A 14,917-nucleotide genomic window follows, 5' to 3' on the forward strand; every position below is an offset into this window, starting at 1 on the left:
AGTTCTATGGGGAAACAAAAGTGCGGAGAGTGTATGACTTTCCCAAAGACTGTTTCTGAGATTTGAACCCAGGTCTCCTTTGCTCTCAACCCCAGGCGGGTACTCTCCTTGGTTCACAGCATCCCCATATTATCCACCAACAGTCAGCAGATCTTGGGAGTGTCGTTTATTAAATCACAAAATCCCTCTGCCTACCAGGGGCAGGGGAGAAGGTTACTATCAACTGGGTAGGGATGGCGCATCTAATCCTGAAATCTGAGTGGGCGGTGAGGGGGCTAAGGCGGTGGGGGGGGGAATGGTGCCCAGAAGCCAGTGGTGCTGCCTGTTTGGATGGCGGTGTGGAGAGCTCAGGATAATGTGAGATGAGATGAGAAAGTCCCTGTGGTCTCAAGGAGACAAAAAGTATCCAACCCCAGGACATAGCTGGGGTCTGCAGGAGGTCGGGTTTCCGCCTTATCTCCCAGAAGGATTAACAATCTTTCCAAAGAAGAGCAGGTTATTCATTTTAGTCTCCCAGATCATCAGCAGGAAGCGGCGGTTTATCTTGACCCGAATCGGTGTCTCCATGGGCAGCGTCTGCACTCCAGAGCCCCCGGCTCCCTCTGTGCCCTTCTCGTCCATCTTCAGGGTAGCCTTGTGTACCGCCTGTGGGAAACGGGAGTAGGGTCAGTGCTTGGGAAGCCACTTGGAGGCCCTGGATGGGCAAAAGCTAACAAGAGGCTGTGAAACAGAGTGCATGCATGGGTGCTAAGTCGCTTCAGTCATGTCCGACTCTTTGTGACCCTACGGATGGCAGCCTGCCAGGCTCCCCTGTCCGTGAGATTCTCCAGGGAAGAGTGCTGGAGCGGGTTGCCATGCCCTCCTCCAGGGGATCTTCCCAACCAAGGGATCAAATCCTCTTCTCTTACTTCTTCTGCTTTGACAGGCAGGCTCTTTACCACTGGCACCACCAGGGAAATCCTTGAAATGAAGTATTTCCTGCCATATCATTAAACAAGGATGTCAGAGCCATCAGCTATTCCGGCCCTCCAGATGGGACTTTCTGAGCCTGGAGAGCATTCAGAAAGAACAGTGCCTAGGATCCAACGATGGTCAAGGAACTAAGGGTGTGAAAAATCAAGTCACAGGATGCTGGCCCCAGATAGCTGAGATACATATGAAAAGAATGATTTCAGTGAAGCCAGGCTCTTGCATCTTCCCAGACATAGAGAAACAGTCAATTCCTTAATTTGAAATCTCTGGTTTTCCTTAATTAACAATAATCTTTTGATGTTCAGACTACCTGCCCCTTGTCACCAACGTCTATATAACCTAGCTCCTTCACCCCCCACACCCTTACCTCCTCCGAACAGTTTTCTCAAGGTTACTTGAGATGCTGTCTCGCAGGCTTGCAGTCCTAAAAATTCCCATCGAATAAAACATAACTCTCAACTTTGAGACTGTGACTGTTTTTTAAGTCAACAAGGCTCAGAGAAGAAGAGGCCTCTGCCTGCGTCACTCAGTAACTTGACTGGCGCCAGTGACCCCAGGGCTCATGGCTGTCCTGTTGTGATCAGCTAAGGATACTCAGCAAGCAGATGCAGCTTGAAAGAAAAAGTGATGCAGGAGAGCATCAGTTACTGGGAGGGGAGACGGAGTGGGATTTTCTATATTTCCCAAGACTTGCAGGGATTCATCAGTGGTAATAATCGCAGAAAGGCTGTGCTGAACTTTAGCTGGATGGGAGGGAGGTGAAGGCACCCCTGGCCCAAAGCAGCCAGCCCCTCTGAACTCCTTTCATCCTCCTGATGGAATGTTAAGAGGGAGTCTGATTCCAGGGTAGCTGTTAGAGATGACTCAGGTCCCAGATCCACCCCAAAGGCATCAACATCCATGAGGAAGTAATGGGCACTGGAAAATTAATGGGCTTCTATTAAATACTGATACATTTCACTCCATTCTGCTGCTGCTGCTAAGTCCCTTCAGTCGTATCCAACTCTTTGCGACCCCATGGACTGTAGCCCACCAGGCTCCTCTGTCCGTGGAATTCTCCAGGCAAGAACGCTGGAGTGGGTTGCCAGGCCCTGGTCCAGGGGATCTTTCTAGCTCAGGAATAGAACCCGAGTCTCTTATGTCTCCTGCGTTGGCAGGTGGGTTCTTTACCACTAGCGTCATCCCACTCTGTTCTACAGAATGCTAATTATTTTACTGGTAAGTCAATAGTTGATGTTTACACATGGAATCACAGCTGTAAACGTCACCCCCTAGACTCCACGCCGTCTCACCTCCCAGCCTCAGGCTGGGGTGCTTTCCTCCTGAAAGATCTTCCTCCCACCTGTCTCTGCTTACTGAAATCTTCCCCGATCTCAGTGCCCTTTGAATCTCAAAGTATGATTGCCAGATAAAGTACAGATACATTTGAATTTCCAGTTAAATTTGAACTTCAGATAAATGATGAAATTTTCAGCATAAGTATATCCCATGCAATATTTAGGTTATACAGAAAACATTCATTCATCACTTATATGAAATTTGAATTCGCTGATGTCCTGTGTTTTATTAATTTAAGTTTGTTTTGAACTTGGACCATTTTTAAAGTCTTTACTGAATTTGTTACAACATGGCTTCTGTCCTGTGTTTTGGTTTCTGGGGTCATGAGGCATGTGGGATCTTAGATCCCCCGACCAGGGACTGAACCCTAACCTCCTGCACTGGAAGGCGAAGTCTTAACCATCAGACCACCAGGGCAGTCCCTGGTGTATGGCAGTCTGTCTGCTACATCTGGGCACCTCCGCCATCTGGTCCTTCTGACTGTCACAAGCAGGCAGGGGCTCAGCCTTGCTGGAGACCGAGGGGTCCTTACCTTGCTTATCTCTACATTATGCAGAAAAATGTTCACAACTTACTCGTCACAAGCCTGGGTCACTTCTAGGCCTGGCGACTGCTCCAAGCCTCCATCCACTGTTGCACTGAATCAACTTCCAAAGTAGGAATAGGAGATGGACAGGTCCGATTTTGAAGACTAGAAACATGAGGCTTGGAAGGGTTTGTGATTTGCCCAGGACCATAGGCAGTTTGGGGCAGTTAGGCTTGGCCTGACTGATGGGGGCACTCTTGGCTCGTACAGCTGCTGTGATAGTGTGCCTGGCCCGGGGTGGTACGAAGGCTCCCTGAGCTGGAGGAGGGTAGCATCCCCGCCAGGCAGGCTTACCTCACCCACTTTCAGATTTCGATGAGGGGAGATCCTAGTGAGATCACCATGTTCCTCAAAGATCTTGCTGATGCCCAGGTGGGAAAGCGTCTTCTTCAGATCGTAGTTACTGGTGATGGTCAACCTGGGCACAAACACATCTGCAACCCTAGGGAGGAGAAAGTGTCAAAGGTGAACAGCTGGGCCCTGCCCTTTTTCCAGGTAGGCTTTAGGATGGTGATGAGGCATCTGTCCTCCCAGCCCCTGAGGTCTCAGAATTTCTCTCTATCCACAGAATAAAAAGAGACTCCTTAAGCCTGGACTTAAAAAAAAAAATTTTAGTTGTGCTGGGTGGGGTCTACTTCCCTGACCAGGGATTGAACTGGGGCCTCCTACATCGGGAGCTCAGCCTTATCCACAGGACCACCAAAGGAGTCTCCTGGGATGGGTTGTTAAAACATCCAGGCTCTCTGACTTGTGTTCTTATTTTTCTATCAAGCTACCTGAGCCCTCATCCAGAGCAATGTCCCTGAGCCCCCCTGCCTCAGGACCCCTTCAGGGCAGCCATGGAGGGTCTCTCCACTATAGCCTCAGCCACACCCATGTGCTGAGCTGATCCCAGCAATCTGGTGCTAGAGGTAGCAAGGCCCTGAGATGGGAAGCTGGCAGAACTGGGTTCAGATCTACTCTGCCTTCCAGAAGCTCTGTAGTTGGGATCAGATGACCTCACCTCTTTAAGCCATTTGTATGACAATGAGGGCGGTGACCATAGCAACCACAGACCAGAAGGGGCTAAAGTGCACGCATCGTGCGTGCATCGGAGGCTCAGCAGTCAGTGAGCAAGTGCTCATCCTCTCAGCCTTGAATGAGCCGCTTCAGATCCTCTGTGGTCGGGACCTGGGTCGGCGTCCCTGCCCTGGGGTCAGCCGTGCTGAGGCACCTGTGGAACCTGGGTTCCTGTCCACGGGGTCATGGACGCCCTTTCTCTCTGCCTCTCCAAGGACCTCATTCCTGCCTATGTTTCTTCTTCCTCCTGTACAGTCCATAAATGGCTTCTACTGGACCGCCCTTAGGGGCAGACTGCAGGCTCTAACAACCCTCGTCCTCGGTCCAAAAGCAAAATCAATTCCCTTGGCCTTTAGTCACATGTCCAGCTTCCAGCCCACGTCTTTCTTTCAGAGCAGAGAGAGAAAACAAAACAAAACTTGTCCTCCTGTGATTTGTTGCTGTTGTTGCTCAGTTGCTAAGCAGCACCGACTCTTTGGCGACCCCATGTTTCCTCCATCCGTGGGATTTCCCAGGCAGGAATACTGGAGTGGGTTGCCATTTCCTTCTCTAGGGGATTGTCTGGACCCAGGGACTGAACCCACGGCTCCTGTGTTGGCAGGCAGATTCTTTACCACTGAGCCACTAGGGAGCCCACTTCCATTATTGGCTCAAACCATTTTCCAGAGTGGCCACTGACCTTGGCTTGTTAGAACCAGCGGCCAAAAATCAGGAAGTGGCACCAGAAAGTCAATCCATTTTGAAGCATTCCCACCCAGATCCGTGCCCTCTGCCCTTCCCTCCATCCCTGGGTGCTCCTTCTCTCATCCTTTGCAGGCTCCACCTCCTCACCCATTGCTCACCATTGAAGTGCTCCCAGCCTCCCTCCCACCCACCGGGTCCTCCCTTCTTTTTTTTTTTTCCCATTGTCTTTCCTATCTTTTTTCCCTCTTGGGGGATATCATTCTGTGCCTTGGATTTTAACACCCACAATAGGCCCAATGACTCTCAGACTTACCTTTCCACTTATCTGTTCATTTGACACAAGCTTATTTAGTGCCTACTGTATACAAGGCTCTGTTCTACATGCTTAGATGCATCTAGAACAGGCAAAAATCCATGCTCTTGAACTTGTGCTCTATTAGGGAAGAAGGACAATAAAACCATCACAACAAAAGGGAGACAAAAGGGTAGATCCATGGGCTGGTAGTCTTAGTAAGTACCATGGGGAAAAATATACGATTGACTTGGGGATCAGGAATGCTGGAGTAAAGGGGAAGTCTGAGCAAGCTTTCAAGGGGGCAGAGGAATGCGGCAAGTTATTTTTTTGTGGTTATTATTATTATTTTTTTCTGAATGAAATGGGAAGTCATAGTAGAGTTAGACTTTACTGTTCAGAAATAGAATTTCTCTCCCATGAGCTTGCAGCTAAATCTGGATATCTAAGATGCCGTCTTCAATTTCTCCAAAGATTTGTTCCCATGTGAAGGAAACTTGGTTCACTTTTCACTCATGGAGAGCCCAGCTCAGTCCTAGCATCGTCTCTGCCTCTCTTAGAACCCTCCGCCACTCCTGACAGCATGCTGGGCATGGGAGAGGTTCTCAGTAAAGGCCTTTTGGATGGAGAACTATGGAGGAGTCAAGGTGGGAGAGAGAACAAAAGGACGAAGGTGAAGGATATCCTGACATTGTTTCTACTGAAGTGGAAGCTTCCCTTTCCATCTCATAGACCCGCTGAAATGGAGCAGGACCCTGTGGTCTCTTCCCTGCACATCCTCCACCTGCTTTCTGTCTGTGGGAAAACTTTAGCCAAAGAATAAGTTTAATCAGAGAAGTGAGGAAAAGGCAGAAACAAAGGAAGGCAGTCAAATGGGACCAAATAATAATAGTTTAATCATCAAGCAAGGTCAAGGACTTTTAGTTCCTCCTCAGGGGTTCGGAGGAGAAGGCAATGACACCCCACTCCAGCCTGGAAAATCCCATGGATGGAGGAGCCTGGTGGGCTGCAGTCCATGGGGTCGCTAAGAGTCGGATACGACTGAGCGACTTCACTTTCACTTTTCACTTTCATGCATTGGGAGAAGGAAATGGCAAACCACTCCAGTGTTCTTGCCTGGAGAATCCCAGGGACGGGGGAGCCTGGTGGGCTGCCATCTATGGGGTCGCACAGAGTCGGACACGACTGAAGTGACTTAGCTTAGCTTAGCAAGGGTTCGGATAATCTGAACCATATCCTTCAAGCTGCCTTGTAAACACTGACAATGCTACCAGGTAGAAGCAGTTAGCTACATGATGATCGGACGATGGCCAGGACATGAGTTGTCACAGTTCTGAGAACTGGCCTCAAACAAAAGGGAACATACCAAGCCTGGATCTAAAGACTTAGAACAATCAAGATGATGGTCACATTACTGATGACCGATTTCAACATGCCTGCCAGAGGTTTCTGCCTGGAGCCCCCTCCCTCCTTTTATAAAAGCTCTTGGTCACTGCTTGTCAATCAGCCTTTAGACAGCGGTCTGCCCTTCCTCCCATTCCCTGCCCCACTGCTGGCATCCAAAGTGAACTTTCCTTGCCATCACTTTGCCTCTTTATTGGCTTTTGAGGAGTGAGCAGCAAGACCTCCGCTCTTGGTAATATCGCCATGTCTCCTGGCTGCCACAGACCCTGTCCTAGCCCAGGAGCTTTCAAGGCACCTTGCAGTCTACACTGACGTCAGCTCCTCAGTTCTTAATTCTAGCCCTCATCCTTCCCAAGAAAAGCTGTCAGTAGGCATGTGCCTGGGTGAGATTCTGGAGGCTTACCTTAAATCTGTTCTAATTTTATGTTTGAAAAGAAAAGTATTTAGTGACTTGAGTCCCTCAGCTATTATTAATACAACTTACTTGGCTCACCCTTCACTGGTTTCATTATGACACCACAGTTGAAAACATCCTATGTACAATGTACAACTCACAGCTCCCTTTGACACCCCACTTGGGTTTGTTCTCACCTAGGACACCTCACCTAGGATTTCTCCTCCCTCTGCCTAGGATTCTGTCACTCCTCATCCTTCCATATGTACTGCTATTCAGCCTTGAAGATGTGGCACCAATGCCTCCTACTCCATGAAGCCCTCCCTGACCACCACTGACCACCAAGTTTGCGTCATCTTGTGCACTTTTACAATGTTTAAGCATTTACATTTCTATGACTTGTTTTCTAGCATGCTTCCTACCAAAATATAAATTCATCATGGAGCCCAGAATGGGCTTAACCATGGGGTAAGAGCTCAATGAATCTGAGAAAGGAGAAGCAAAGACAGAGGGAGGAGAGGGAGGAGGATGGAAGACGCTGCGTATGTCAGGCACCCTCTTTACCTTCGTACGAGTAACTTCTTCCATCTGGCAAAAGTCTCCAGCCCCAGGGCTTCCTCCACTTGCTTCATTCTGCCCTCATCAGGAAGAACAAAGATGGCCGTGAAGTTGCTCTGGTAAGGCATTTCCAGGACAGTGCAGGAAAGCTGGTCATCACGCCCCACGTTATACACGCCCACGTGGAACATCATGGGCACCTTCACGCTCTTGTTTTTGTCCAGAATGAAATCTTCCTCTTTCGTTTCCTTGGGGTCAAACTCATGTTGCCACCTGGCTTAAGATTGAAGAATAACACAGTGACGCAGGTGTCCTGAGGGAGAAGGAGCTATTGGATCGAGTTAACCATGGGGTCTCGGTCCCCACGGACTTAAAGAAGGAGTTTGGTTGCTCTGGGGTATCAGAGCAGGTGCACAGGAGTCCCTGGCCTCACACCATGCCCTGAACACCTCAGGGGACGTGAGCTCGGTCCCAGTTATCAGTTGTCCCAGTAAAGCCAAGACCAGGGCTGCTGACTAAGAGGGGAACTTCAGGCTGCCCCAAACCTCAAGGCTCCTGAGGCTGAGAAAGCCTGTGGATTCTCTTACAGAAGCAGTCCCTGGGTCACACTTAGTGGGGGCTATTTGAGTCTGAGTGAAAATTCTCACATCTTTCCAGGTCAGCCTGGGGGAGTCACTGTCACGTAGGACTAAGGAGACTAAGCTAATAGGCTGTGCTTGGGGGCATGCTGACGAGCAGTGAACTCTTAAAACCGGGCCTTTTGGTTCTCTCTGTGTTTGACCCTGAGACCTCTCTAATGGCATAGACTCAGACCTGGGTCTTTTCACTTGCTATCCTCAGAGCTCCCAGTATAAGGCCCTTAGGTCCAACTCCGCAAGCTCAAATGTCTGGCTTTATTGCTCTAGAAGGAAAACCTTGGTCAAGTGTCCCAACCTCCCTGGGTCTCAGGGTCCTTATGTGCCAGCTGGGGATATTGATGGGAATCTCAGGGCTGCTGTGAGACTTGGTGGGGAAAGGCAACTCAGCTCAGTGACTGTGTGTAGCTAAGTGTTGAGCGGATGCTAGGCGTCATCACCTCACCGTTGCTATGGTTCTTGCTGTCATACAGAGGATGTAGGGACTTTGGGAAATTCCTAATTTTCCTTTCTTCCCTGCTTTGGACAGTCTAACCATTATCACTCCTGTTTTACTCTATAACCATCAATCTCCTTGTGGATTTGGGGAGAGCTGAGCTTCCATATTCAGGATCATGTTGTTGATAGCCCCCCGCAGCCTTGCCTGGTCCGAGGGATGTGGGTTTCTCATTCTCACCTATGTTGGCCAACATTTGTGTGCGTGTGGTGTGACTGGGTGTGTATCGTGTGGTGCATGCAGCGTGAATTAGGGAATATACTTTCATCTCCTTTTTCAATACCTCACCCTCAGACTTGGGGAGTCTATAACATGTGGTGAGAAGACCAAGGCAACTACCAATGTGATCCTGGTCCCAATGTGATCATCAGCACGGTCACCATCCTGGGCCTCTACTTGGAGTGATGGAAAGCATAGCCATCAGGTCAAGAGAAGTGGATTCTACTCCTGACTTTCATTAGCTGGCTTTGTAACTTTGAGTACATTAATTAATCTCTCTCTGAATTTCACTTTCCTGATCTAAGAAATGGGGGAAAGGATGACACTTCAACCTCTACACCCAACGTTGTGTTAGGATAATCAGTAATCATAAAAATGCACGTATGGGGAATAGACTTCAAAACTTTCATTTATCATTAATTTTCACTTTGAATCCCAATAATCATCTTATGAGCTATGTATCAAGGTACTCCTTTTTCAGACAGGAGAAGTAGGATTCAAAGAGAGCAATTACAATTACATGTGAATTCAGGGTCACAGAGCAAGTAAGCGCACAGCCATTGAATCTGACTCAAGTCTACATGCCAACGTACCCTAAGCCTTACCTCGAAAGAAAATATAGTTGATAAGAAGCATCACAGTGCCAGGGTCTATGTTCTTGACTAGGTTGTTGATTTTCCCCTGGGTTTTCTGACGGACATAGTTATTGATCTGCTTCTGAGCATTTTCTGAGTTCTGGAAGTTGGTGGGGATGGTGTCTGCCTTGTACATGTTCTTGACTTCTGTCAGAAACTTCTGCTGGGGCTTTACCTTCTGGTCAATAAACAAGGCATTCCCGAGTCCCAGCCTTTGGTCCTGGTTCCTCTGATTCAGCCTGTGGATGAGGTAATGGAAGCCTTCATGGAGGTCTTTCTCAGGGATGTTCCTGAAGTTGAAGCCCTCCTTGATCTCAGCCAGGGTGGAGTCCTGGGCACCCAGAGACAGCATGGAGAAGGCCATGGAGATGCTCCAGGGGGAGAAGAGGATGTTATTGTCAGGGCTGCTGAAGGACAGTTTCTTAAACAGCTTGAGTCCAAAGTCTGTGTTTCGCTTTGCAAGCTCCTGAGCTGTCCGCTTTCCCTTCCCTACTTGGCCCTGACTCACAGCTTCATACTTCTCTGGAGAGAAGTTGGGCTTCAGAAGACCTTCCACAGTGAGGAGGCCAGCCAGAAGCAGGCCCAGGCCCAGCAAGGGGTTCATTTTTCTTGGAACTTGTCCTGTTGAGTAGTAGAAGTGAGGTTAGCAGAAAAGAGAACAAAAGAACTCCATTACTCCTGTCTTATCCACAAGGAAGACAATGAAAGAAGTGATACTGTGCCCAGCGTGTGCTGGGCACGGCAGTCCCTAAATGCTTTGACATTCATTACAGCGTCTAGCCTTTGCAATCACCTCGGAGACTAGAGACGATGACATGATGAGAACTCTGAGTGTAGGGGATAGCTCTTGCTTACCCCTTCCCCTGTCTTATAGTAACAGGACCTCAGTTTCTTTAAGGGATTGCTTCCTTCTCTACACTGGATCACAGTAAGAATAATCCATGGTGTGGGCATCTGACCCAAGCTAAGTTATCATAGTACTCCATCCCCCTGCCGCCGAGTACTTACGGAATGAGAAGGGGACAAGAATTGGATCAATCAGTGTCTTTCTTTGAGAATGCAAAGTCCATTCTAACTCTGGGGTAACTGGCTTAATATTAAAGCCTGGGACCTGAATGTGAACATGACATCCACATATAGAAGGAAAAGTGAGAGAGAGATGGAAAGACAGATGGAAGGAGAGAAAGGAGAATATGTATTTGGTGACATCTTTGAAGTTCCTGGATTGAACTTTACCTGAAGCCCACCCACTTCCATTTTTCCAAGTTATAAGAGTCAATAAACATCCCTTTTAGAGCTGGTTGGCTTGAGTTGGTTTATTTTTCCTTACAACCAGAGCTAAAGTTTCCTAGAGAGAAGAGGGGAGCTGTGAGCTGGTAGCAGCCAACTCTCACAGCATCACCAGCCCCAGGGACGTGCACCAATTAGGCTCCTTTCAATTGACTGAAAGAGAGAATAAAAGAGCAACCCATGGACAGAGGGGACTGGTGGGCTTCAGTTCATGGGGTCGCACAGAGTTGGACACAACTGAAGCGACTTAGCAGCAGCATAAGGCCTGCACCTAGGGGAGCCCCAAATCCTCACTTTTTTCATGCCCCCAAACCCTCTATGCCCAGGTCCTGTGGATACAGCCATCTTCACAGCAGACATGAGTCTTCAGGAAGCTTGGGACCCTGCATCTGAAAATTCTATTAGATACTGCCTTTGCTTGCCATGATCCCTTTCTGTCTTCCTAAGGAAACTTTTTTTTCCAGGTATCTACCCTTCCCTCAGGCAGCTCATGTTCCTCAGGAGCAGGACCCCAACTCCAGCTCTAAGGGTAGCCCTGAATGGGGCAGGGTAACCTCCACTCTTCTACTACTGACCTGGTCCTGAGCCAGGCCTAATCCAGTCAGCGCACAGAGTTTCTTTTGTTAGTTTTCAGAGAGGGACAGAGGACTTACGTGATCAGTGAGGGGGCATTTCTCTTTGCTGCAATGTTGGGGTGCTGCGGTCCTCTCTCTTCCTCTGGATGCCCTGACCAGGGAGATGTAGACCCAGAGGCTCCCATAGCCCTTAGTCCCATACGACTCCAGGGCAAACCCAGAACACAAAGAGGATGCCCACAAGGGCTTTGCTGAGAAACTGAGGCTGGGGTCCCAGAGTAAGCTCACCTGGAGCCCACTGTACCTTAAGACTTTCCGTGATGCCGGTGTGAGATATGTGGTCAGTTACTTCAAGGCAAAAGCATCCTAACAAATGCCAAGTTTTGTTTTATTTCAAATGTTGGGACTACCGGGCAGACAAGAGTCTTGACTCTGATGTGAGGCACTGAAGAAGCGCCCTCCCCTCTCTGAGCCTGGGTGATCTTCAAATACTTTTCACTCCTAATGAATCACTGTTTAGCAAAAATTAAAGACAGTCAGTGATGAGCCAGGCCTCCAGGGGCTGTCTGAAAATAGAGTATAGACATGAAGCTCAGTAAAATTCCCAGGGTTGTTTCAGATGAAGGCAAGAAAACAAGAAAATGGGAAAGATTCAGTGTCTCGGGTTAGGGGGCTGGACCGTGCAAAGACTGCCTGGATTAAAAATAGAAGTTTTTCCCATCCAGAGGGGCAGGCCACCTTCATATGCATTATTTTCCAATGCCTGGGAATCAAGAAGTGAAGATGTGGCTGGCAAGGAGCTGAGAGAACATTCTAGCAGCAGGATGACCAGCCAGGTGGGTTGGGAAGCGGTTTGAGCAGCTTGCCCCAGGAGCTGAGCACGAATCAGGGCAGGACAGGGCCAGAACTTGGAGCCGGGAAAGGAAACTGCTGGAACTCCATCCCAGAAGCACAGATGACTCACATACATAGTTCTACAGTGATGCCCAGTCCGTGACCCCCAAAGTTGATTCCCTACTTCACTGAGTTTTAGGAATAAGATCTGACTATTGGAATAAGACCTGGAGAAGGGAATGGCTACCCACTCCAGTATTCTTGCCTGGAGAATTCCGTGGACAGAGGGGCCTGATGGGCTACAGTCCATGGGGGCGCAAGAGCTGGACACGACTGAGCGACTAACACACACACACGGAACAGGAAGTCTGGGTATTGGTTGTTTCTGGCTTACGTGTTTGTTTAGCGACTCCCAAGAAAACTTTGCTTTACAGAGCCTCCACGTTTTCATCTAATAAATGGGGGAAGGAGTGATATCTTACCCTTCTCCCCACTGGATGCTGCTAATCAGTTCACTGCCCCCACCCCTTAGGACACAGCCCACACCTTGCCAAGCCTTAGTGTCCCCTACCTCTATAACCTGTGTCACAGCGGCCCCCACAGGCCTCCTATTTAGGCTCACGGAGTGCTGACAGTCTGGCCTTCCTCCCCTGCAAGCAGCCCACTCTACCCCCAGTTCTGGGCCCTGCCACCTGTTAGCACAGGCCCTAAACCGACCTGAACTCGTCAGAGGGGTACCAGTCCCTGATGCCTGAAGAGGCTACTCTTTTTTTATCCCATCAATTAAAATACCCAAGGGACTGGTTATTTCCCAATAAGTTGATTGATTGTCCAAGTTGAGCAAGTCTTTGCTCATTTTTATTTTGGGGTGTGTGTATTTGGTAGTCAACCGAAATATTGGGTTGGTCAAAAAGTTTGCTTGAATTTTTCCATAACATCCTATGGAAAAACCCAAGTGAACTTTTTGGCCAACTCAATAGGTAAATAAAATAAAGGAAAAGAGCAAACTAGAAACCTAACTTTGTGGAGTACACAGGGGCAGATGAATCTGTAGCAGAATTTCAGCTCCTCTCTGACCATCTTGGTTTTACATTCCCTAGTAATTTGGGGGAAAGTTTTTCTTCTCTTACTAGTAGTAATAGCATGGCATGGACTCAGGACTTACTTATCCTAAAGACAGATCCAAACCAAATATATTCCAGGTATAAACCAGAAACCCTTTGGACAAGCAGTTCAGGTGCTTGGAGTCTACATATGGGATGGGGGTGGCTTTACCCATGGAAGGGCAAGGCAGCTGGCACTGCATTTACCCGCAACACCATTCTGCCAAGCCCAGTAACTGGAATCTCCTTATCCCAGCAACTCAGGGAGGGCGTGAAAGTGAAAGTGTTAGTTGCTCAGTCGTGTTCGACTCTTTGCAACCCCATGGACTGTAGCCCACCAGTCTCCTCTGTCCCTGGAATTCTCCAGGCAAGAATACTGGAGTGGATTGCCATTCCCTTCTCCAAGGGATCTTCCCGACCCAGGAACGGAACCCAGATCTCCACTGTAGGTGGTTTCTTTACTGTCTGAGCTACCAGAGGGCAGTGAGCTAAAATACACTTTTAACAATAAGAATAGTTGTAATTTTACAAAGTACTTTCATCCTTGTTATCACCAGTAGTTTGAGGAAGCAGCACAAACAAAGAGAACACACACAGGGTGCAGGAGAGCTGTTCCATGCCTGGTGCTTTGGAGCCATTGTCTTCAAAGAGAAAAGACCTCTGCCCACCCTTCCCAGATCTCCTGTCTCCTGACTGTCTGCTCTATCTCTCTTCCCTGTGATAAAACCGAGCAACAAGGCAAAGTTTAGGCGGTATCCATCCTCAAGTCAACGTTTAGGATGCTTGGGACAATCTCTCATCCCCTAAAACTCGAGCCCTAATGAGTGAGATCCACCAGCCCAAGGACCCCACTCAGTGAGGGGGTTGTTTTTGTTCAGTCACTGAATCGTGTCCAACTCTTTGTGACCCCATGGACTTCAGCACACCAGGCTTCCCTGTCCCTCACCATCTCCCAGAGGTGGTGGGGATCTCTGTCTTCAAAGGCTGGACATAGGCATCCTGCTCCATCCCAAGGAGCCCCAGGCCCTCAGAGATCCCAGCTTTTCTCCAAGCCTTTCCAAAGTTCTCCATAGAGTGCACAAGACCTGGATAAACTCAGAAGGCACCTGAGGGGTCCTTCCTTCCTAAAGATGTGCCTTAGCATCCCAAAAGACCAGCACAAAAGCCCCACACCAGAGGAGACATCTCAGGCATGCTCTGTGGTCCAACCTGCTTTAAGGGATTGATATTGTTAAAAGAGATCACTCTGGACATATTAGAAGTTATTATTTTTCAAAGCAAGTTTAGAACTCAGTGGTGGTGAGACACATCCTCCTTCCCTTGTTGGAAGTGACAGAAGACCGACCCACGAAAGATCTCTAGTGACTATGGCAACAGACCTCATTCTCCTTCCCGGGAAGAAGAGGCTGAAACACAGGTCCACCATCTCATCTCTGGATTAACCCTGGAGATTTCTGCTTTCATCCTTTTAAGAACTATTAATGCCCAAGAAGTGGTCCATGCCAATGCTGCTGACCAGCCCGGGTCTCCTTTGAAACGCAAGCATAGAGCTCCCTCTCCTAAGGCAGTGCCAACAGCCATCCCCAAAGACTTCTCCAAATCCTCAGCCACTTTCCAGCTCTTTGCCTGGCCTGTTCCTCCTACCTTATGACTTCATTCTAGGATGAGGGACTATGTGGGTTGAATGACCATCGACTTTGGGCCACTTGTGCTATAAAGGGAAAACCAAGGCCCTGAGTGGACAAAGGAGCTATCTGAGGTCAAAACATGCATTCTGATGGATCAGAACAGGAATCTAATCGTTAAGGCAATTCGGCAAAAATTCGTGATATGGGGCTGCTTG

General features: G+C 48.7%; 1 protein-coding gene across 3 annotated transcripts in view; it reads right to left on the reverse strand.

Annotated features, from left to right (window-relative positions):
- Positions 152–14,917, reverse strand: part of SERPINA12 (serpin family A member 12) — a 30,571-nt gene continuing 15,805 nt past the window's right edge. For all 3 annotated transcript variants that reach the window (XM_005695354.3, XM_005695355.3, XM_005695356.3), the window contains exons 2-5: positions 9,243–9,893; positions 7,294–7,564; positions 3,191–3,338; positions 152–645 (exon numbers count right to left, since the gene is read on the reverse strand). In XM_005695354.3, the coding sequence (XP_005695411.1) occupies positions 454–645; positions 3,191–3,338; positions 7,294–7,564; positions 9,243–9,893 (1,262 nt within the window). In that variant the 3' untranslated portion in view covers positions 152–453. The remainder of the gene's footprint in view (positions 646–3,190; positions 3,339–7,293; positions 7,565–9,242; positions 9,894–14,917) is intronic.

This window comes from Capra hircus, chromosome 21, assembly GCF_001704415.2.
Source record: "Capra hircus breed San Clemente chromosome 21, ASM170441v1, whole genome shotgun sequence".
Classification (NCBI taxonomy): domain Eukaryota; kingdom Metazoa; phylum Chordata; class Mammalia; order Artiodactyla; family Bovidae; genus Capra; species Capra hircus.